Here is a 24,223-nt window from a genome sequence, read left to right as displayed (position 1 = left end):
GAAAATTAAAAGTAATTACTGAATTTTTAAAGAAAAGAAATTCAGAAAGGTGTTTTAATAGTACAGATTACAGGATTCAGTAAGATAATGGAGATATCTTAAGAAAAATGGTCTGATTGTCTCTTTATTGTCATGTCCTCTGTGTAAGAATGTCATGTAAATTTGTGAAAAGTTTAATACTTTCTGTAATTTTTAATTTGGGTAGTTGGTTCATGGGTTGTTTTTTTTTTTTTAAATAACATGTCATATGTGTGTGTAGTGTGTCTATATCTGCATATGGATAACATATGTATATAGTCTCCTATAATGTATGAGATACTTCACAATTTAAAAAAACAATGCTTGCAATAATTACAAAAAATACACAGGATCTTTAAGGATCGAGAATAGGAAGTGATTTTCATGTCCTATTCTTGAGTTGTATTCTAAAATGTGGAGTATAACTTCCCTATATCTTGCTAATAAGCACTGTGTCTTTATAGTATTAGCAGTACCACTTGAGGCTTTATTCTAAGTCTTCCATGCCTTACAAATAAAGAATCTGGACACATTCAGTCCTGCCTAAAATGATCTACCTGCACACAGTGGAAAAGTTTTACCATATGTGTAGGTGGTGCGTCTCCATTAAATAATTTCATATTCTTGAGTTATGCATGTTGATCTGAGTGTTTTAAAGGTAACATAACACCTTATATTACTTTATATTATAATCCACTGTGAGGTCTGCTTTGTGCCAGCCTTTCCAGAAGCATGAGATATCTTAACCCTGGCTATCATAAGAGAGGGAAACGAAAGCAGTTTTTGTTTTGAGCTATATTGCTAGTCTTTTTAAAAAAAATCATCCTTCTTTAAATTACTTGTAATTTATTTGGTTTATATTCTTTCGTTTGGAGAGGTTAGATTTTCATACTTATGATTTGTCGTCTTAGTTAATGATAATTGTCGTTTCATGGTTTAGAAATCACTTTCTTAAAAAAAAAGAAATCACTTTCTTAGTGACTGTCTCATTGGGGGTGTTGATGGCAGTGTGTTTTTTTTTTTCCTTCTATTTTTTGGCCACACCACCCAGCTTGAGGGATCTTAATTCCCCAACCAGGGATTGTACCTGTGCCCCCTGCAGTGGAAGCTCAGTGTCTTAACCACTGGACCATCAGGAAGTCCCGGCAGTGTGATGTTGACACAACATGATAAATTATGGCTTCAAGTAATGATGAAATTTAACTAATAATCTTATTGCTATTTCAGAGTTCTGTTTCCTTCATTGAGCATCTAACTTTTTTATGTTTGAAGAGTATATAAAATTTTGTTTTTAGCATTAATAGTTTTTGCTTTCCATAGTTTTTAGTCATTTGCTCTCAGACATATGCAAGTTGATGACAGGAGTGTATACTTTTTTTTTTTTCATTTAATTTTGTTCCTTTTTTTAAGTGTGGAAAATTTCTAACATATACAGAAATGAAAAGAGTAGTATAGAGTTCTCATGTACTTAACATCCAGCTTCAACAGTTATTCACACCCAGTTATCACACTATATCCCATCTACTAGCCTCTCTTCCTCCTCCCTCGCTTTGCTTATTTTGAAGTGAATCTTCCAGATGTTATATCACTTCATCCATAAATTCAGTGTGTACATTCTTTTAACTCTTAAGTGGGGAATTATTTCCCCATAGTTAGGTTTATATAACTTTTCAAATAAACTATCTGATGATAGTTGGAACTTCACTACTCATACCAAATACTTGCAATCTGTATTACCTGTCAATAGGAATTCCCTCTGCAAACTAAAAGAAATGAGCTGAATAGAAATTTACCTCACTGTCTTTAGATGTTTGCATTGAAAAATGCAGTTAGTTGCTATGTTTCCTAGAAAAGTTTATCAGCTTTTTTCAAACACACGAGTGAGAAATAATGTCTCTTAGTTCTTTTGTTTGTTTTGTTTTTTTAGTCATAGTGACAAGATGCTGAAAACATTTCCTGGTTGCTCTTGGTTCCTCTTGATTTTCTAACTGGATCTAGTTACCACAATGAAATCAGATGATACTGGTGATGTTGAATAGGAGCTGAAATTGGTCTAAAATCAACTTGCTTTATAAAGAGAATGAAATACACCTTGTTTTGAGTTTTGAAATTCTGTTTGTGGATATTTGAAAATACATATCAAAAAAACCCACAAAATACATTTCATTGCTTAAACTGCTAAATATGAACCATGTTACAGAGCATGGTTATGATGAGTAGAAATACTGTAGAACAAGAAAGTAAATATTCCTATTGAGTTATGAAGATGAAACAGAGTATAGAGATTTGAAGTGGTTGCCAGTAAAGTAGAATATAGATGTATATCCTTTCCTTCCAGAAAAGGCTGACAGATGAATGTGAATTCCATCACTAATGAAAATTTGGTCAACTTATCTTTTGTTACTTCTTTTGTTATAGTCCCACAGTAAATAAATCATGAATTTTGCCTTAATCTTCTTGTTTTACATTTTGTTCTATCTTTTCTACACTTGATACCAAATCACTCCTCTCATTCAGTTTTTTTTTTTTTTTTTTTTTTTTTTTTTTGCGGTACGCGGGCCTCTCACTGTTGTGGCCTCTCCCGTTGTGGAGCACAGGCTCCGGACGCGCAGGCTCAGTGGCCGTGGCTCACGGGCCCAGCCACTCCACAGCATGTGGGGTCTTCCCGGACCAGGGCACGAACCCGTGTCTCCTGCATCGGTGGGCGGACTCTCAACCACTGCACCACCAGGGAAGCCCCTCATTCAGTTTTATTTGTCCTAAGACCACAGGTGGACAGTGTGTCAGATTATAAAGGAGCTATATCATGGCTTCTTGGTGTAAATGACATTGAGAATGTGGTAGAGACATTCCTTATGATAAGGTTTCTTAAATTCAGCACTGCTGAAAATGAAAGCCCTAGAGTTTAAATAGTAACATTTAAAGCTTAACAGGGCTTAATGGAAAGAATTTAAAAGATGTCTTCGAAAGAAAAACTACTAATTCTGACATTTGAGAAAATGGAGGAGTGAATTAATCATGTATAATCATTATGGGTTGAACAATATTTTATATATATAATATATGTATATGAGGATACAAAGATTGGAGAATAAGAATCTCAAACAAGTAGAGATTCCATGTATATGATTGATAACTAAATGGTAACACAAGTTGGAAAGTTAAAGTTTAGGTGCAGAAGCGTATCAAAGAAAAAAGAGCAATCACCTTAAGACTGCAATTAGTTAGAGATTTAAGTTAATTATAAAAATAATTCTGAGTGTGTGTTTAAGGGGATAAAACCCCCTCAAGTGTAGAGCAAATCAGCGTTTAATTTCTTCTGAACAGTAATTCTTCTGTTTGTTCATTGATTCATCCATCATTCAGCCAACTAACATTTTTTCAGTACTTACTCCATTAGCATTTCTGTGCTTAGGTGTTGGGAAAAAAATTAGGATTTTTTTTTGGTTTGTTTTTTGCCTGAAGCGAGTTGTGAATCTAGTAAGAGGAACATCATGTTAACAAACTTAATATATGATGTAATACATTTCTCCCAGGTAGAGAGGGGAGAAAGTTATTAAGTCTGTGGGGAGAAAGGAAAGGTTAGGGATGGCTTCTGACCAGTGGGAAGAGACAGGTTTTAAAGGATAAATATGAGTTATTCAGTAAGGTATAGCAAGAGCATTCTAGGTAGAGGAAGATCATCTGCAAGGGTATGAAAGTGAATATATCATAGCAGAATGAGTTCAGGGGACTGTAATTTGAATCACTATAGAACTTTCCACCCATTCCCCTATGATTTCCTGTGTCTTCAGTGCTATATAAGGTTGGCCTTTGTGCTTAGAGATCATCAAAAAAATAAAGATTGAACTAGTTCAGTACACTTTACTTACACAAAATAGTATATTCTTACAGTTAAAGGTAATTTTAACAAAGATTCAAATGAAGAAAATAATTGGTTCTCTTTTAGTTACTCAGAAAATTTTTACTAGAATACACTCCTTCAGCATTTTAATTAATCGGACCTTGTCTACAGTAGTTACCCAGGCAAATAAAATAATGTGTAATTGCTTTTCTTAATAATGAAAAATCTCCCAGCCTCCACATTGGTATATTTCTCCTCAATTTGTTGCAAATTTCAAATAGTGGTTAAGACTGTGGACTCTAAAATCTGATTGAGGGATTTTCCTGGTGGTCCAGTGGTTAAGACTCTGCGCTTCCACTGCAGCGGGCACGGGTTCAATCCCTGGTCGGTGAACTAAGATCCAGCAAGGCACGCAGTGTGGACCAAAAAGAAATCAAATTGAGTACGCTCAGATTCCAGTTTTGCTACTTACTATGTAACCTTTAGCAAAATAAAATACTTATGGTCTTTGGTTTCCTTGACTGTAAAATGATGGTAATACTTGTAGCAAAGGATTGTTGGAGGATTGTATGAGGTAATATGTGTAAGTTCTCAGCTTAATTTGTGTCATGTAGCAAGTGCATAATACAGATGTGCTGTTATTTCATTTCCTGAAAAGAGAAATTTTTTAAGGAAAGCAAATGACCTCCCTTATATATATTTCCTATAGGAGGTAAGAATATGTAAAATATATTTGTGAAAGTGTGTATAAACAACTTATTTACATGTATACATGTTTTTTCCTGATTCTTGGTTTATCTTATTTTCCTCACATGTGAATTCTACTTTTGTTTTTTTCCACTTAACTCCAGGTTAGGTGTTTGTGTTTGGCTTCATTTTACCTTCTTACCAAATCAAGGATTTGTCTCCAAAGTGAACAGGAATATATCTCACTGTGTGAATATTTTGGGGTGGAGAAGAACCTTAAGTCTTTGAACAGAATTGGGTTTAGTTATGACAGTTCTCTTTTTAAAGCTGATCACAGGACTTCCCTGGTGGCGCAGTGGTTAAGAATCCGCCTGCCAATGCAGGGGCTACGGGTTCTCGCCCTGCTCTGGGAAGATCCCAAATGCTGTGGAGCAACTGAGCCCATGTGCCACAACTACTGAGCCTCCGCTCTAGAGCCTGTGAACCAAAACTACTGAGCCCATGTGCCACAACTACTGAAGCCCACACGCCTAGAGCCTGTGCTCTGCAACAAGAGAAGCCACAGCAATAAGCCCGCGCACCGCAACGAAGACCCAACTCAGCCAAAAATAAATAAATAAATTTATTATTTTTTTAAAAAGCTGATTAGTATTTCCTTTGATTTTTAGGAGCCCAGTATAGTCTTCTAAAGCAGAACCCATGTCTTTTATTAAACCACCTCATTTGATTGAGAAAAAAGACCAACGTGTATTCACTGAGTGATTATTATGTGCCAGGCACTAGGATACGGTCACGAACAAAATAAGGTCCTTGGGCATTTTCCTTTTCCTTCTCCAGGACAAGATCTTTCAGTATTGATTTAACATATTGCTACCATCATATTACATGTGGTTCAAGCAAAACTCGTTCTTAAGGTATAGTAAAGATTTCTTGGGATACATTATTTTATGCCAGAGCAAACCAATTCTAGGAAAAAATCTCTAACTCTTGAGGAATCTTTATCGTATGCCTGTGGTTTATCAAGGCAGTCCATTGGACAGTTAGGCCTTTGGGGTATCAGTGGGTTAAGTCCTCTGTTCAGAGTCAGATAAAAACCATCATTCTGCCTCCTGTGCCTTCCAACAGAAGGCGTTCAACAAGTATTGATTGTATACAGTTGGCCCTCCATATCGTTCTGCATCTGCGGATTCAGCCAACCACAGATCAAAAATATTTGGGGGAAAAGAAATTCCAGAAAGTTCCAAAAAGCAAACATGAATTTGCCTCATTCCGTCAACTATATAGCATTTACATTGTAGTATTTACAGCTATTTATGTAGCATACACATTGCATTAGATATTATAAGTAATCTAGAGATGGTTTAAAGCAGCAGTCTCCCACCTTTTTGGCACCAGGGGCTGGTTTCGTGGAAGACGATTTTTCCATGGATGGGCTGGGGATGGTTCAGGTGGTAATGTGAGCGATGGGGAGTGGCAGATTAAACTTTGCTCACTCACCCGCTGCTCACCTCCTGCTGTGTGGCCCGGTTCCTAACAGGCTGCGGACCACTACGGGTCTGCAGCCTGGGGGTTGAGGACACTTGGTTTAAAGGATAGAGGAGGATGTGCTTAGGTTATATGGAAATACTATGCCATTTTGTATAAGGGACTTGAGCATCCCTTCGGTTTTGGTATGTGTAAGGGGTCTTGGAACCAACTACCTGCAGATACCGAGGGAGAACTGTACTTTATGCCAAGTACTGTGCTAAGCCCGGGGGATAGAGCAGTGAATAATGATAGGCAAGAATCACTGCCATCATGGTACTCACTTTCTAGTGAGTGGTAAGATAGATACTGTATACATGGATATGATGTCATAGCATTCCAGTGATAAGTGTTCTGTTTTTTTTTTTTTTTTTACTATTTATTTATTTGGCTGTGTCGGGTCTTACTTGCAGCAAGCAGGGTCTTCGTTGTGGCACGCAGGATCTTTTAGTTGCGGCATGTGGGCTTTTAGTTGTGGCATGTGGGATCTAGTTCCCTGACCAAGGATCAAACCCAGGCCCCCTGCATTGGCAGCACGGAGTCTTAACCACTGGACCACCAGGGACGTCCTTCAGTGATAAGTGTTGTAAAGGAAATGTAAACAAGGTAAGGGGATATTAGGTAGTTAGGGAAGTCCTTTGAGGCAGTAGTATTTGAGCAGAAATCTGAATGATACGAAGGACCCCATGAATCTATCTGGGGCATAAGCATAAGTGCTGAGGCAGTAGTGTGGTGTATTTCAGAAATGGGAAAGAGCTGGGACAGAGTAAACAATGTAGGGAAGAATAATAGAAAATAGGGAAAAGAGGTAGCCAGGGCCTAGATAATGTAGGGACTTTTAAGACTTGACTAAGTGTCTAGGTTTTATTCTGGAAGGAAGCTCTTGTGGGGTTTTGAGCAGGGAAATGACTTGGGCTAATATATACACTTTGGAAGGCAACAGTAATGCAACCAGAGTGATCAGTCAGTAGGAGGTTGTGATATTTGAGGCAAGAGATGATTATGAGTTGAACCTAAAGTGTTATCAGGGAGATGGATTGGGGGATATATTTTGAAGGTAGTAGGGAGGATAACCTGGATTGGATGTGTGGTCTGAGTAAAAGAGTAAGTCAAGAATGATTCCAGTGATGGCCTTAACATTTGGATGCTATTTACTGAGATGACGAACACTGGGAGAAGCAGGTTGCGGGAATGCAGATATTAAGTTTGGTTTGGATATACTGACTTCAAGTTTTCTATTAAATGTTTCTGGTTGAGATATTGAGTAGGGCAGTTGGGTATCTAAGTCTCAAGGTTGGGGCAAATGTAAATTTGGGAGTTGATCAGTGTAGAGATGCTGTTTAGAGCCATGGGACTTCATGAGATTACCTGGATAGTGAATGTAGAGAAGAGATGAAGTTCTTGGACTGAGTTGTGGAGTATTCTTGACACTTACTAAAAATGCCAGGGTTGAAAGAATCTTTTGATAATTTTAGGGATAATACTTTGCTGACTAAGAAAACCTAGCAAGTACTAACTAGTCAAGACATAGAGACAAAAATAAAATGGTTGAGGAACAAGTTGCTATTCTTTTATCTGTTAAATAGCTCTTTGTGTCGCAGAGCTCAGAACACTCATTTTATGTGAAATTAAGAACCAGAGTGCCTATTTCTACTTGGTTACTCTGAAAAGATGGCCAGAATAGTCATTAGCTTCCTAGATATCTGTTGTGGAGGGCAACATAAGGTAAAACAAATAAGTACAAGTTTATAAAGTAATGAATGAGGTGTCAAAAGAGATGAAGCTGCTTACTCATTAACAACCATTTCTAGCTTTGAAAATTTACAGAGTAAGAATGAGATCAAGCTGTCTCCTAATTTCTTATGTAGCCTATCATTGGGCATTGTTATACCTTCCTTTTATTAAGCTGGTTTTTCATCTGTGCACTTAATTAGTCAACATACCTAACCTGCTAGAATACATTTGTAAGATGTAACTAATACTTGTAACTCTTAGGGGCTTAATATCATTTAGGTCGACTTACTGCATTTTGCAGGACATGTTTTTCTGGATGTGGGTAAAGATCTATGTAAATACATTTGAGGTGTCAGAAATTGGAAGGAACAGAAATGACAGACAACAAAAGCAATCACAGTGTATAGGTTTTTTGTTTTGTTTTGGGTTTTTTTTGGCTGCATTGGGTCTTCGTTGCTGCGCGTGAGCTCTGTCTAGTTGCAGTGAACGGGCTACTCTTTGTTGCGGTGCCCAGGCTTCTCATTGCTGTGGCTTCTCATTGCGGAGCACGGTCTCTGGGCACGCAGGCTCGGTAGTTGTGGCTTGCGGGCTCTAGAGCGCAGGCTCAGTAGTTGTGGTGCATGGTCTTAGCTGCTCCACAGTATGTGGGATCTTCCCAGAGCAGGGCTCGAACCCATGTCCCCTGCATTGGCAGGGGGATTCTTAACCACTGCGCCACCAGGGAAGTGCCTATGTTTTTTGTTGTTAAAAACCTATCAGGAACCCTCTTAGCTAATGCATGAAACATATCCTCTTGCTTGAGCACATGACTTCACACTTGCCGATCCACCTCTACCATTAGGAAAATGTAGGGCCCATCTGTTGAATTGGCACTGTGCCTAAAGGCTGGTAGTTTTGGACTTCGTCAGTCCAGGAAAAGGAATTAATTCCAGAACATTAAGGGGAAACTTTTCTAGTAAAAACATATTCCCTGGAGTTTTTCTGATCTCTTGTTGCTGTTTTACAGAAATCACCAGAGAATTAAGGATCCATATCATGTATGGATCCTAAGTCTAAGTCAGAATTATCATTTGTATATATTAGAGAGCCTGTTCTCTTCCATGTAAATGGTGTCCTTAAGAAAACATTAACAAAAATTTCCAGATAGTTAGAGGCAATCTTCTTAAGTAGAATTGAGATGTTTAAGAAAGTAGTATGATTGGGATTCAGATAAGCCTCGAAAAATATTTCTAGATGAATCTGTTCCACACAAATTTGGAAACTATTGACTGAGACTTAGAACTAGGTGATTAAAAGTGGCTACCTCCAAGTTTCTTGTTTCATAAGCATCTTAATTATGAATGTTATGGAATGACAGTTGCATTATTTACTTGTTCTTCAACAGGAATTGCATTTAAAAATGGACATAAACTCACATGGGATGGTGGTGGTTAGATGGTGGTTTAAGTAAATCTTTGCTGTACTGTCTGTTATCTGGCCACCTTCTTTTTCTCTTCACCATTTTGATAATGCAATAATTTATGGAGGATCATTAGTTAAAGCAACATACCAGTGTTAGAATGGCAGACTGGGTATAAGAAAAGTAATTCTCCAAAATCAGTAAAATGGCAGCAAAGTGATAATCGTGACCCACCCTGATTGGCTTCCAGCATACAGTTACCAAGCCTCCCTAGCTATATCCCACACACATCTCTGAAATGCATGCGATTTCTGAATCCAAACCTGACCATGTGCCTTGGCAGGACACACTCTTTAGCACTCTTCAAGATCCTGCCTACCTCTTTAGCTTTGTGTCTCACTGGGCTTCCTACCCTTGTGCTTCAGCTGTTTGGAACTGTCATCATTCCCATACACGGTTCGTTTATATCTCCATGACTTTCATGTTCCTCCCAGTGCCTGGCCGCTTAGAGAACACCCACCCAACTTCTGAGACAAAGTTCAAGTTGATGCTGTGAAGCCTTACCTGGGCACCTCCCCTCTTTTGGTGAACAGTATGCACTCATTTGTCTTTGGCATATACCTAGGAGTGGAATTGCTGGGCCACAGGGTAAGCATATTTTTATCTTTAGCAAATACTGTCAAACAGTTTTCCAAGTTGATTTTATGACTTTATAACTTTATCAGGCTCTACATCTTCCCCAGCTTTTGGTGTTGCCATTCTTTTAAATTTTAGCCGTTTTGGTGGGTAATAGTATTTCATTGGTATTGATTTGCATTTCACTGATGACTGGTGAGTTTAAGCAACTTTTCATGTGTGCGTTGGATGTTTGGACATCCTCTTGTGAAGTACCTGCTCTTAATATATATTCTGAATGCAATTCCTTTCTCAGATATATGCGTTGCAAATATCATCATCCAATGTATGGCTTCCCTTTTCACTCTCTAGGTGGTGTCTTTTGATGAACAGAAGTTCTCATTTTTCATAAAGTCCCATTTGTTTTTTTTTTTCCTGATCTAGTTTGAAGAGGCATGTAGTTGTGGGTAGGAGGAAATGGAGAATTACTTATTAATAGGCATAAAGTTTCTGTCAAGCAAGATGAATAAGCTCTAGAGATTTATTGTATAGCATTGTATGTATAGTCAACAATAGTGTATTGTACACTTAAAAATTTGGTAGATCTCATGTTAACTGTTCTTACCACAATAAAACAAAATAATAAAAAGATAAAGAGGTGTGTAGTAGGTGGCAGTCTATTGAATGGAAACAAAAAGGAGAGGAATACATTAAGGAAATAGCTAGTCAGTATTAAGATAATGGAGTTAGAAAGTACATCCAAAAGCTATTGGGTTAGTTTTCTCAATTTCATGTATATATGAACAAGACTTGAGAGGTGTGTGCTTATGGTACTTATGTATATTTCAAATCTTTTAAAAATATGTTTTTATTGGATTTGTGTTTAATTATAAAACTTACACAAATTCTGTAACAGGGCAAGGAAAAAAATATTTATAAACAAGATTTTTCCCGTTTACTTCCAAACCTTTTCCCCTAAAATAACCAGTGCTATCAGTTGATGTATAATCATTCATATTTATTTCTATGTGCATACAAATACATATTTTTTTCTACTCTTTACAAATATGAGCTCATGCTTGCATTTTTACTTAAAAATAGCATACATGGCTGTATATTTGTGTGTGAGTATATATATATTTAACTGTTTTTGTGTATGTAGCACATCAAGGACTGCTATAAGTATCCTTTTATTGGTGCTTTTATTTTTCTATGATAGAAAAGATCACTTTCCAAAATGATGGTGGCCACTAGCGCCCTCTTTCCCACCTTGCCAGTATTAGTTGTTATCAGTCTTAAATTTCAACCAAAGTGATGAGTGAAAAATATCTTAATTCACACCTCCCTGACTACCAGTGAGGTAGATCATCTTTTTATGTTTCTAATTATTTCTATGTCTTCTGTAATTGCCTGTGCATATCTCTGTATGTCTTTTCTTACGTACTACTTTATAGAATAACTTTGTATGTTAGAGATATTAATCCTTTTTCATGTTCATTATATTTTCTCCCAATCTGTTGTTTGTCCTTGATTTTGTTTACATCTTACATCACGGTATATAATGCTTTTATGTAATCAAATTGGTCACTTTTTTTCCTTTATGGTTTCCTGATTTGCTTAAGGTTTCTCAACCATAGGCTATAGAAATATTCACCAATACTCTTCAAGTGCTTTTATTTGTACATGTAGCTCTTAAATCCATGAGGAAATTATTCTTTTTTTAATTAATTAATTAGGCTGCATTGGGTCTTCGTTGCTGTGCCTGGGCTTTCTTGTTGCAGTGAGTGGGGGCTACTCTTCGTTGCAGTGCACAGGCTTCTCATTGTGGTGGCTTCTCTTGTTGCGGAGCATGGGCTCTAGGTGCACAGCTTCAGTAGTTGTGGCATGCGGGCTCAGTAGTTGTGGCACGCGGGCTCAGTAGTTGTGGCACACGGGCTTAGTTGCTCCGCGGCATGTGGGATCTTCCCGGACCAGGGCTTGAACCTGTGTCCCCTGCATTGGCAGGCGGATTCTTAACCACTGTGCCACCAGGGAAGTCCATGAGGAAATTACTCTTGTGTTTAATGAGGAATGGTTCTAACTTTGTCTTCTCCAAGTAGATAACCAGTTAGGTCAGCATGCAACAAACATATATCAAATAACTCAGCTTCTTGCCATATTGAAATCTGTTAATTGAAAAAGGTTTTTTCAGGACTGCCACTAGTCCATAATCTGTTTTTATGTAAACTAGGAAGGGAATCCCTTCCACAAGAAACTTTATTTTGATCCACCAGAAAAATGTTAAATAGCTTTATTGAGATATGATTCATGTACTATACAGTTCACTAATTTGAAGCATACAGTTCAGTGGTTTTTAACATATTCATATAGTTAATGCAACCATCTCCACTATCTAATATTAGAACATTGCATCTTGGTACCCATAGTCACTCCCCATCCCAGGTATTCCCCTTTTACCCTAGCCCTAGGTAACCACTAATCTACTTTCTGTATGGGTTTGCTGGGTTTGGACATTTCATACAAATGGAATCTTACAATGTTGTCTGTTGGAACTGGCTTCCTTCATTTAACATAATGTTTTCAAAGCTCATCTATGTTGTAGCATGTATCAGTACATCTGGCCCTCCATATCCATGGGTTTCACATCCGCACATTCAACTAACCATGGATTGAAAATGTTTGTTGGGGGGGGCTTCCCAGGTGGCGCAGTGGTTGAGAATCCACATGCCAATGCAGGGGACATGGGTTTGAGCCCTGGTCCGGGAAGATCCCACATGCCGTGGAGCAGCTAAGCCCATGCGTCACAACTACTAAGCCAGTGCTCTAGAGCCCACGAGCCACAACTACTGAGCCCACGAGCCACAACTACTGAGCCCACATGCCACAACTACTGACACCCGTGCGCCTAGAGCCCATGCTTCACAACAGGGGAAGCCACTGCAATGAGAAGCCTGTGCACCGCAAAGAAGAGTAGCCCTACTCGCCGCAACTAGAGAAAGCCCGCGTGCAGCAACGAAGACCCAGCACAGCCATAGATAGATAGATAGATAGATAGATAGATAGATAGATAGATAGATAGACAGACAGATAGAAAGAAAGAAAGAATGTTTGGGGGAAAGAATTCTGGAAGGTTCCAAGCAGCAAAACTTGAATTTGCTGCACACAGCTATTTATACAGCATTTACATCTTATTTACAACTATTTATGTAGCATTTACATTGTATTAGGAATTAGAAGCAATCTAGAGATGATTTAAATGCATGTAGGTTATACACAAATACTATGCCATTTTATATAAGGGGCTTCAGTATTTTCGGATTTTGGTATTTGTAGGGGTTCTGGAACCAGTTATCTGCGGATACTGAGGGATGACTCTACTTCATGCCTTTTCATTGATGACTAACATTTCATTGTATGGATAATGTTCCTGTGAACATTTGTGTACAAGTTTTTGTGTAGATAAAATTTTTTACAATATTTATTTATTTATTTATTTTTGGCTGCGTTGGGTCTTTGTTGCTGCACGCAGGCTTTCTCTAGTTGCAGCGAGTGGGTGCTATGCTTCCTTGCTGTTTGCGGGCTTCTCGTCGTGGCTTCTCTTGTTGTAGAACATGGGCTCTAGGCACGGTGGACTTCAATACTGTGGCACGCGGGCTCAGTAGTTGTGGCTTGCGGGCTCTAGAGCGCAGGCTCAGTAGTTGTGGCCCACGGGCTTAGTTGCTCTGCGGCATGTGGGATCTTCCCGGACCAGGGCTCGAACCCGTGTCCCCTGCATTGGCAGGTGGATTCTTAACCACTGCGCCACCAGAGAAGTCCAAGATAAATGTTTTCATTTCTCTTGGGTATATGCCTAGGAGTGAAATTGCAAGGTTATGTGGTAACTCTGTTTAGCCTTTTGAGTAACTGCCAGACTGTTTTCCAAAGCAGCTGCACCATTTTACATTCCGACTCCAATTTTTTCACAGAAAAGTTTTATGGAAAATAAATATAATGTATTTACAATGTAAATGGTACCCTCTTGGAAACGACTCTTTTGTTTAGTGTATAACCAAGTGGATTGGCCCTGAGTTGACAGCGCTTAATCCTGGTCAAAGTGTAATAATTCACTAATGAGAAAATCTTTCTGACGTTAACTTCTGCTTCCCTCCTGTTGCCATTTTAGAATTCCCTAGGGATAGAGTTCAATGTCCCTACATGTTCCTTGCAACCATGGACCCATCCCTCCTTTTTAATTTAATTTTATTTATTAAAAAAAATTTTGTTTGTTTTTTTGTTTATTTATTTTGTCTGCTCTGGGTCTTAGTTGTGGCATGCATGCGGGATCTAGTTCCCTGACCGGGGATTGAGCCTGGGCCTCCTGCATTGGGAGTGAGGACTCTTACCCACTGGACCACCAGGGAAGTCCCCATCCTTCCTTTTTTTAAAAAACAGTTGAAGTTATATATATTCGATTTGTATTAACTTTGCTTGTCAGGAAGAATTAAGTAAGCTTTGATTAGATTATCTGTCTGACAGTCGATGAGTATAGTTTTTTCCTAAGGATTAGCTTTGGGAATTCTTTCTGTGTATATTTTCCTCTTGTGGCTTACTAATTATAATTTATGTCTGCTATTTCACTTTCCTGTTCTGAATTTCTGAAGTAGTTTGTTGGTATAATAAGTATTTCTTTGGTCATGAGACACATTCTTTCCTCCTAGTTTAATGTTTCTGAAAGTAGGAAATAATACAACTGATAATTACATTTAATGTGGTAGTGGCTTATAAAAAAATTTCCTCCTGAAAATGCGGTCATTGATTCATGAAGCCTCTTAGAATCAGTGGCATCTTGGAATTTAAGAAATATATACAATACATAAATAGAAAAATAGCTAGATTTACTGGTGATTAGTACTTTGAAAGTTAGGAATTGTTGGTGATTGTCCCTGTCTTTTAAATAAAGGATTCTGTAGCTGAGTAAAAAAGCTTAATTTGTCCAGCTTTTTAAGTGTAGTTTTTGTTGTATAAGTCATTTAGGGACATAGTTTAAAATTTTTTGGTATCTTCATGAAGATATTTTAGCTTTTTCTGATTTCAGTGACTTATGTAACATCAGTGATTCAGTGGTTTAATGTAAAACATCTTAAACCAGTTAGGAAACTGCTTACTCTTTTACTGGTGATATACATAGAGCTTATTTTTTAAGTTATAAAAGCAGTATGAGATTAAATAGTGTTTAGACAATTAAAATATCAGTTCTGTGCTTCCCTGGTGGCACAGTGGTTGAGAGTCCACCTGCCGATGCAGGGGACACAGGTTCGTGCCCCGGTCCGGGAAGATCCCACATGCCGCGGAGCAGCTGGGCCCGTGAGCCATGGCTGCTGAGCCTGTGCATCTGGAGCCTGTGCTCCGCAACGGGAGAGGCCACAACAGTGAGAGGCCCGCATACAGCCAAAAAATTATATATATATACACACATATATATATATATGTGTGTGTATATATATATCAGTTCTTTAATATTTCAATTTTCATTTTGTCTGTTCTCTATATACGTGATTAAAAATATAGTAATATGCATGTTGGCTTATTCAGTCAATAGATACTTATTGAATGCCTTTTATGGTCCAGGAACTTTACTAAGGATATAGCAGTAATAAGGCAGATAGGATTCTTATTCTCATGAAACAAATGGTCTAGTGTAAAATATGGATATTAAGCATATAGCTTACTGGTATGATAAGTTTTAAGGGACTTACAGTATGCTATATGACCCCCTAACAGGGAGATCTCCCCTGGTCTAGGGGGTTAGGAAATGTCTCCCTGATAAAGTGACCTTTAAGCTGAGATGGAAAGGATGAGTAGAAGTCATCAAAGAAGCAGGTAGAAAAGAGTACTAGGCAGAGAGAAGTAACTATGTTCTCCTAGAGGGAGGAAGACAGAGACATTTGGGGAACTGAAAAGTACTTAGAACACTTGTATGTCACACATATGTTACTGCTTTTGGGGCTTTTATTTGCCCCTGCTGTGCTTATAGAAGAGTGGGAAGAGTGTGGCTAGAGTTAGGTAGGGGCTGATAATAACAAAAAAGTAAACGTAAACAGTGGTGTGTGTGTGAAGTACTTTTGTAAGTACTACTCATGTATTAGTTCATTGAACCCTAACAACAGTTTCTATTCATGGATGAGAGAACAAGGCATAGAGTGCCTTGCCCAAAATTAATATACCAGAACTGGGATCTGAGCCTGTGCATTCTGGATCCAGAGTTTGTGTCTTTAACTACTGTACCATACTGAAAATTTAAGTTATAAATTATGATTAGGATAAGGGAGTTTTATATCCAAAGGTCAGTATGAAAGCATCCAAAGGTTTTAAGCGGAGAAATGACATAATTAGATTATTTTTAAAATCATCCTTCTGGCTGGAGGAAGGGACTGGAGGAGAGCAAGGTGGATATACAAAGGAGTTAGAAGGCCACTACTATATTTTGGGTAGGAATTGTTTTTTTGGACAACTCAGTGGCAGTGGAATAGGAACTATGTGTAATCAAAAATTATTTACGTGGTTTTCACAGGTTTTGGTGTTAGGTTGAGAAGTCAAGGATGATCCCCACATTTCTGTGATTACTTAGCTAATATGATATATTCTAAGAAATATTATGGTCATTTATAAGAATTTTAAAGAGCATGAAACCCAGGACAAATTAAAATGCACAATGAGCTATGAATTTTTAAAAGTTTTGTATAGTTAATTTATATCTGGTTTTGAATGTTGAGAAATACAACAATGATTACAGTCTCTAACTATGTTTAATAAATACCACAAAGGAAAATGAAAATTTATCATAGATGAGTCAAGCTAGATTTTACTTATTTTAAGCTAAAAATCTGCAAACATTGTTTAGTCTGCATTGTGTTAATTTTAGATATGTACTTATCCAAAAAAAATGTTATTTTTACGTATTAAGGAAAGTTAATAAGATAAATTACCTTTCTTACCAAGTTAAAACTAAAACTTATAAAACTCCTTTTATTTTATGTTCATATATTGTCATACTGCCTCCCTCTGTATATATCATGTGCCTATATTTCCATCTGTCTACTTGACCTTTCTACTTAAATGTTTCACAGGCATCTAAAATTAAACACGTTTATTACTGAACTCTTGATCTCCCCTTCTGTGTCATTCTGGCAAACAACTTATAGAATGCTAGCCCCGTGAGGGCAGGATTTTTGTGTTTTTTTGCAGTGCTCTGTAAGTTTCTGTTACATAATGAGCACTTAGTAAATATTTGTTTAAGGAGTGTCTAAATGGTACCACCATACAATTCTATGATTGCTCAAGTCTTCGTATTTTATTTCCCTCCCCTACTACTTCTTACTGATAAATCATATCTATTATACCTCTAAAATATCTCTTAATCCATCCATTCTTTAAAATTTTCCAGTGCTACTACCCTAATCTGTCAATCTTATGACTGTTATTCCAGAATCAACTTTTACTATTTTTCTAATCATTCTCCCACAGCAACCAGAGAAGTTTTCTTAAAATGTAAATTGTATCATTACTCTCCTTTTCAGAACTTCTTTTTGAATTCCATATCTTTCATGTAGGCCAACAAGACCTTCTGCAAGCTATTTTCGTTTAACATTCCATTTTCGTATTGTGCTGTTCTCCATTTGGTTTACCTACTGTTAACCTTTACAGTCTCAGGGAGTTTTTACACCCACTGTTCCCTATTTTTGGATCATTTTCACCTCCACATTTTGCCTGACTATTCCCTGCTCGTACTGGGTCTCAGCTTATAGTTACATGTTTTTCTAAGATATGTTCCCTGCCCCTCCACGTTTCCTTGATATACTACCTCACATAGTAGTACCTTCACATTTATTAGGAGTTACATGTATTTGTATGATCAGTCATTCATTTGTATCCCCTGCTAAATTTGAAGTTCATGACACCAAGGACTATATTTGTATTACTTATGACTATATCTACAATGGGTATCACAATTCTCAAAACATATTTAGAGACTGTGAAAATATTTATTGAATGGATGAAGGGATGGATTAAGAATGGTGAATCCATAAAGGAAATGGTGGACTGGTTAGAGAGGTAGTTGGAGAGCCAGTAGAATGTGTGATCATAGCAGCCCGGTGAGAGTTTCAAATATCAAATATGCCAAATGTAGCAGAGAGGAGTAATAAGATGAGGACTAAAAATGATCTTTGGGAGGCAGAATAACATAGTGTTTAAGAGGAGCCAGGCAGACCTAGACTCTACCTTTTATTGGCTGTTAACTTGTCTTTTCATCTCTAAAAAGAGAAGAATAATAGTAACTACCTCATGGTGATTGTGAGGCTTAAAATGAGATAATCTGTATAAAATTTTTAGCATAGAGCTTTGCACATATTGAGAGCTCAGTAAAACTTTGGTATTTTTATTATTTTTAAATTGCTAATGCTAAACCCACTGTAAGGACTCAATATTTGTAGTACTTAGAAAATATATACAGTTGACACTTGAACAAAACGGGGGTTAGGGGCGCTGACCCTCCAAGCCGTCGAAAATCCACATAGTCAGCCCTCTGTATATGCGGTTCCTCCACGTCTGTGGATTCAACCAACTGCAAATCATGTAGTACTGTAGTGTTTACTATTGAAGAAATCTTCATTTAAGTGGACCTGTGCAGTTCAAACCCTTGTTGTTCAAGGGTCAACTGTAATTAGCAATTTTCTAAAAAGTTTGTTCATAGCTAAAATGATCTGGGAAAAAGGGCTTCATGCGGTAGATTAATGTTAGTTTCCCTTGAATTTGGGCTAGACTGTTTTGGATTGTTTCAATGGTCTGAAAATGTAAATCCCAAAGTTGCACGTGAGATGAATGTTGAATTTGCCTCTTTGAGCGTGAATGAAGAGATTCTAGCATTCTTAGTTCTGTGTTTCTCCTTGCAACTGTGTTTTAAATTGAATGTATTATAGTAGGAACCAGAATAAGTTGTGTAACAACATAGCATCCTTGCCCCTGGATGGAAGACCTAGATTGTATAGATACATCTTTCCAAAAGCTGAAAGAATATCATTCACAAAGAACATTGCTTTGAAAATTCAAAAACAACGTCTGGCAGCTGCTGTAGGGACTGCTTTTCAGGCAGTTTACATTTAGTAGATAAAAGCATTCTTTGTTGTGAAGTATCTTCAGAACTTGGATTTATCTTTACTAGAAACACTTAAATTTGGTATGTGGAGTTTGCCAATCATGATTTTCCAGTCTTACTGCCTAAGTGGATTCACAGAATATGCCCAAAGGATACTATTCTTTTTTCTCCTTGATCAAGTTAAGGAAACGTAATAGTTCTCTATTCCTACATACATTTCTAGGGTAGTGATCAATATTTTCAAATTAATTTCCTTTTCAGTTTATTGATACTCTGCTATTATTTAATAATCTGTGTCACTTGGTTTAGTTTTTTCCATTTTTAAAATGAAGAGAATCATGCTCTCCAAACCCTTCTCTGGAATGTTTTGAGAGTGAGTAAGTGCTGGTAAAAAATGCTTTGAGTTCTTTGGAAGAAATACAGAAATTCTACTTTATATATTTATAAATATACATTAAGACTTCTGTAATTCTTCCATTATGAAAATCAAAAATTATAGGGAAATTTTAAAATGTGTGTACTTGTGAGTAGTGTATGTAAAAGTAGTTGTTTTTGTATAAATTATTATTTGTTTTTATTCCAAAAAGGATTTCTTTTAATAACTAACCAATAAGATATTTGGCAGGTCCATCAGTTCACCATTAGTAACACGAAACCCTGGATGGGCATTTGAATTTAAGAAACAAGAAAGAGGAGGGAAAAAACTAGAAAAGGAATAAATTGAAGCCAATAACATGTAACCCACATAAGGCATGGAGTTAATTTAAATATTTATTGACTACCACCTATGTGCCAGGTACCGTTCTTGATGCTAGAATAGTACATTGAACCAAATTGACAAAAATCTACTTCCATGTGGACTTTACATTCCAATGGAAGCGTGTAGACAATAAATAAATATATTGTACACCAGATGGTGAAAAGAGCACAGGAGAAATAAAACAGGATGAGTGTGAGAAGAGGTGGGATGGGTGTTTTTCTATTTTGTAAAGGGAATGCCTCTTCTATAAGTTATATTTAGGCAAAGACATGATGGAAGTGACAGAGCAAACCATGCAGTGATCTGGGGAAAGGGTTTTCTAGTCAGGTAGAATAGTAAGTGCAAGGGCCCTTAGGTAGTATTTTCGTTGAATTTGAAAAACAGAAGAGTACCTGTGCCCCTCCCCCCCTTCTTGGAACTAAGTGGGGAGACTGGTAGGAGATGGAAGAGAAGTAGAGGGGATTGTAGGGAATTTAGACCATTGTAAAGACTTTGGCTTTTACTTTGAGTAAAATGGGAAGCCATTGAAAGGGTTTTTGAGCAGAGGAGTGACATGATATGATACAGGCTTTAAAAAGATTATCCTGCTGTTGAGAAGACTATAAAGAGATACAAAGGCTGAAACAAGGAACCAGTCAGGAGGTTATTGAAATAAATAGTACAGGGCAGATATTATCAGTTGGATCTGATTGGTAGCTGTCAAATTAGTGAGAAATAGGTTCCACATATATTTTGAGGGTAAAGAAGACTTTTCTGACCGAGTGGACATATGGGGCATTAGAAAAAGAAAGGAATCACAGATGATTCAAAATTTTTGGTCTAAATATTTCTGGTTGGAGTTTCATTTATTGAGATGAGTAAGCCTGTGGGAAGAACAGATTTGGGGAGCTTGGCGAAGGTGAATTGACTTTGGACATGTTAAGCTTGAAGTGCCTAATTATTAACTATCTAGTCAGCGTGTCAAGTAGGCATTTAAATATATGAATCTGGAGTTCCAGGAGGGGTCTCAGCTGTTCTCTGTCTGGACATAGAAATTTTTGAATCATCTGTGTTAGATGGCATTTAAATTCAAAAGACTGGATCTGGTCATTTAGGAAGTTAGTGTAGACAGAAAAGGAAAGAGCACGCCCTGGGGGCACTCCAGTGTTTATAGAGTTAGGGGAGGAAAAGAAGAACTGGCAAAGAAGACTCCTTAATCAAACACTTTAGTACTTCTGCACTGAAGTGTATGACTGTTCATAGAAATTGTGGTAATTAAGGCCAAAATGGATCCAGATCAGGTCAGGTCACATTTTGTCACTAGGGTGTTACGAGAAAACTTTTGATTTTCAGAGTTTTGAATTTCAGGATGTGAACACATCGTGGGGAAGACAGGACTTTGTACTTTTAAAGGAAAGAAAGCACATGGCACAGAAGCAGAAATGAACATGATTTGTTAGGGACAGTAAAGAAAACAGAATTTTTAAAAAATATTTATTTATTTATTTATTTCGCTGTGTGGGGTCTTAGTTGTGGCACGCGGGATCTTTGTTGAGGTATGCGAACTCTTAGTTGCAGCATGTGGGATCTAGCTCCCTGATGAGGGATCAAACCCGGGGCCCCTGCATTGGGAGCTTGGAGTCTTAGCCACTGGAGCACCAGGGAAGTTGAAGAAAACTGAATTGACTAAATCATAGAGGATGTGTGTTGGGAAGTAAGGAAAGATTAGTTTGAGAAGTTAGAGCCAGATTACGAAGAGCCTTGAATGCTATTGTGAAGTGTTAATATATGAAGTGGTAGACAACAAGAATAATTGTCATATGCAGTTGATTTGAAAATTACTCTTTCAGCTGTTTGTGTGAATGAATAGAATAGGAATACACTTTAGTCAGTTGGCCAGTATTTGTTGAGTACCTACTTAAAATGCTGCTAGCACTGCTAATAAAATCGTCGGCACCTTCTATTGAGCCTTGCTGAGTGCCAGTCATGGGGCTATGCATTCTACTTACATTTCTTGTAGGAGTTGTAAAAGTTGTATCATATGATCTTTGCCTTTGAAACTCTTATAATCTTGTTGAAAGAAAAGTCTTAAGGCACATAGTTTAAACTATAAAATATTCTACTGCATAAATGGAACTTTCTGAGGGATAGGATGTTCTTTTTTTTTTCCAGATACTGGTCCTGGATCTTGATTTGGATATATGCTTGAAATAAAGGCTAGTCTGTCAGTCCTCAAGAATAGTGAATTATTTTGTTTTGGTTTTATATTCTCTAGTCACTAGATTATATGCCAATCCTATACGGTTTCCTGAGGATCTTTATTTATGAGAAGGGGGTTGCCCTGTGTGGATTATTCAGATTCTCTGTTAAGGTGTACAAACTATTGTAAAATAATAAATCTACGTTCTGGTTTTAAAATAATTTATAGATTTGGGAGATTGAAGCATGACCGCTGACTATTTGCTATTGGGAAAACGTGTGAAAATATATTTCTGCTCTTTAGAGTTTTTATAACAATTGTTCTAAATCATTTATATAATTATTTAATGTTTGTCTTTCTCACTAGAGTATAAGGCTTGTAAATTTAGGAATTGGATCTGTTTTGTTGAATACTGTATTTCCAGGGTGTTGCACAGTGCCTGGCACATGATAGGTGTTTAGAAATACTTTTTAATGAATGAATGAGTAAATGAATTCAGAGTTGAATTGTAAACCAGCAATAGAGATAATTCCAGCCTAAGAGTCCTAACCTAAAAAGTCTACCATCTCTTATAAAAAATATTGGAGTGCTGAAACCAGCCCAAAACATGGTTCTTTGCCTTCGGTGAAATTGATTTTATTTAACTAAAACGTAAGAAACACATTCCTTTGAAACTGAGGAGTGTTAAAATATATGATATTATTTTTATCTTAGACTGTGTTTGCTTTACTGTCAGTTGCAGAAGCTTGTTGCTTGAGTTAGAACAGTGGATCTTAAACATTGATTTGCACCATACCACTACAGCTTATTTATGATATCTGGAGAATAATAAACTTATTCTGAAATTTAAATTTATTTATAACTAAATGAATTTAAATCCATTTTGAAGGGCATTTTGATCCATTTTAACTGATTTTCGGTTCTTCCTGATCTTCTTCTCCTCCCCCTATACCCACTTCTCATGTTAATAATTGCCTCTGTTCTGATAAATTTTTTGTTATGGTCTATCCTGCAGAGAAAGAGATGCTGGTTGCCAGTTTTGGAGATCCCTGTTTTTTATGGAACACAGTTCTGTAAAATTTTCATAAGATTCCTTGGCAATAACATACACTTGTGATGGACCCTAGAAATACTGCTATGTTAGGATTGGGTTCTGATTCCGAAGGATTTTCAAGAAAGAGTCCCTCTGCCATCAGTACTGGTACACTGGTCAGCAAGAGAGAAGTAGAGCTAGAGAACAACACAAAGGAGGAAGAGGACCTTCGCAAGTGGAATCGGGAAAGAACCATCGAAGCAGGGAAAGATGATGGTTTGACTGATGCACAGCAACAGTTTTCAGTGAAAGAAACAAACTTTTCAGAGGGAAATTTAAAATTGAAAATTGGCCTTCAGGCTAAGAGAACTAAAAAACCTCCAAAGAACTTGGAGAACTATGTATGTCGACCTGCCATAAAAACAACTATCAAGCACCCAAGGAAAGCACTTAAAAGTGGGAAGATGACAGATGAAAAGAATGAGCACTGTCCTTCAAAGCGGGTAAGTAGAATTCCCAACAATATGTGATGATTAACAATCTTTGGATTTCTCTATTAATTTTTATCGAACCTACGTACATATTTTAGGAATTTTGATTTTAATCTTTTTATGTTATTTCCAGATAGTCTGTTTTGTGAGCCAAAACAGGCCTTGAGGCTTGTCACAGATATGAGTGATGGTATAACCACTTGTAAAATTACGGCAAATATTTTAAATGGGGTATATCCAGATTGCTGCTCCTACATGGCCTAGTGGAAAGAATATTGATTGGATTTTTAGTTAGGAAACCTAGAGTTGAATCTTGCCCTCCTGTTTACTAACAATGTGACTATAGACAAATTAATAGAGAAGAAACTGAGGCTTAAAGATATTAAATGATTACAAAACCACCTACCTTTCAGGATGGTTCTATTCCTGCTGCCCTCAAGAATTTTCGGAAGGTGGATTAAAAAATTTTTATCTAGACCTTTTTACTTGAGACAATGTTAGAGCTTGTCTTGCACAGCTAATTTTTAAAGGGCTTTGAGATGATTGTCTTTAGTAATCTTTCTATAGTATTTTTTTAATAGTGCTAATAATGAGGTTTTGTACTGAAAGGATTTCACCCACAATACATATTCTTAATATATAAGTAGTTTATATCCCACTTATATTATTTGTAACAGAATATAGTTTGTGGTTCCTGAGGAAAGCTATCTGTATACTTAAAACACTGTTGGTAATGGGTTAGGTGTTTATTTTTCCAACAGTTACTTTAGCATAGGATGTTGACTATATTACTGCCCTCTAAATTA

General features: G+C 37.1%; 1 protein-coding gene across 3 annotated transcripts in view; it reads left to right on the top strand.

The window, feature by feature from the left end:
- Positions 1–24,223, top strand: part of ASH1L (ASH1 like histone lysine methyltransferase) — a 217,150-nt gene that overhangs the window by 3,230 nt on the left and 189,697 nt on the right. For 2 of the 3 annotated variants that reach the window (XM_060031254.1, XM_060031235.1), the window contains exon 2: positions 22,909–23,429. In XM_060031254.1, the coding sequence (XP_059887237.1) occupies positions 23,010–23,429 (420 nt within the window). In that variant the 5' untranslated portion in view covers positions 22,909–23,009. Of the gene's footprint in view, positions 1–9,700; positions 9,855–22,908; positions 23,430–24,223 lie in introns of all 3 variants that reach the window. The other variant, XM_060031244.1, reaches the window with a different exon arrangement.

Source organism: Delphinus delphis, chromosome 1 (genome assembly GCF_949987515.2).
Source record: "Delphinus delphis chromosome 1, mDelDel1.2, whole genome shotgun sequence".
NCBI classification, from domain to species: Eukaryota; Metazoa; Chordata; class Mammalia; order Artiodactyla; family Delphinidae; genus Delphinus; species Delphinus delphis.
The sequence above is the reverse complement of the archived record's forward strand: the minus strand, read 5'-3'. Positions and strand labels throughout refer to the sequence as shown.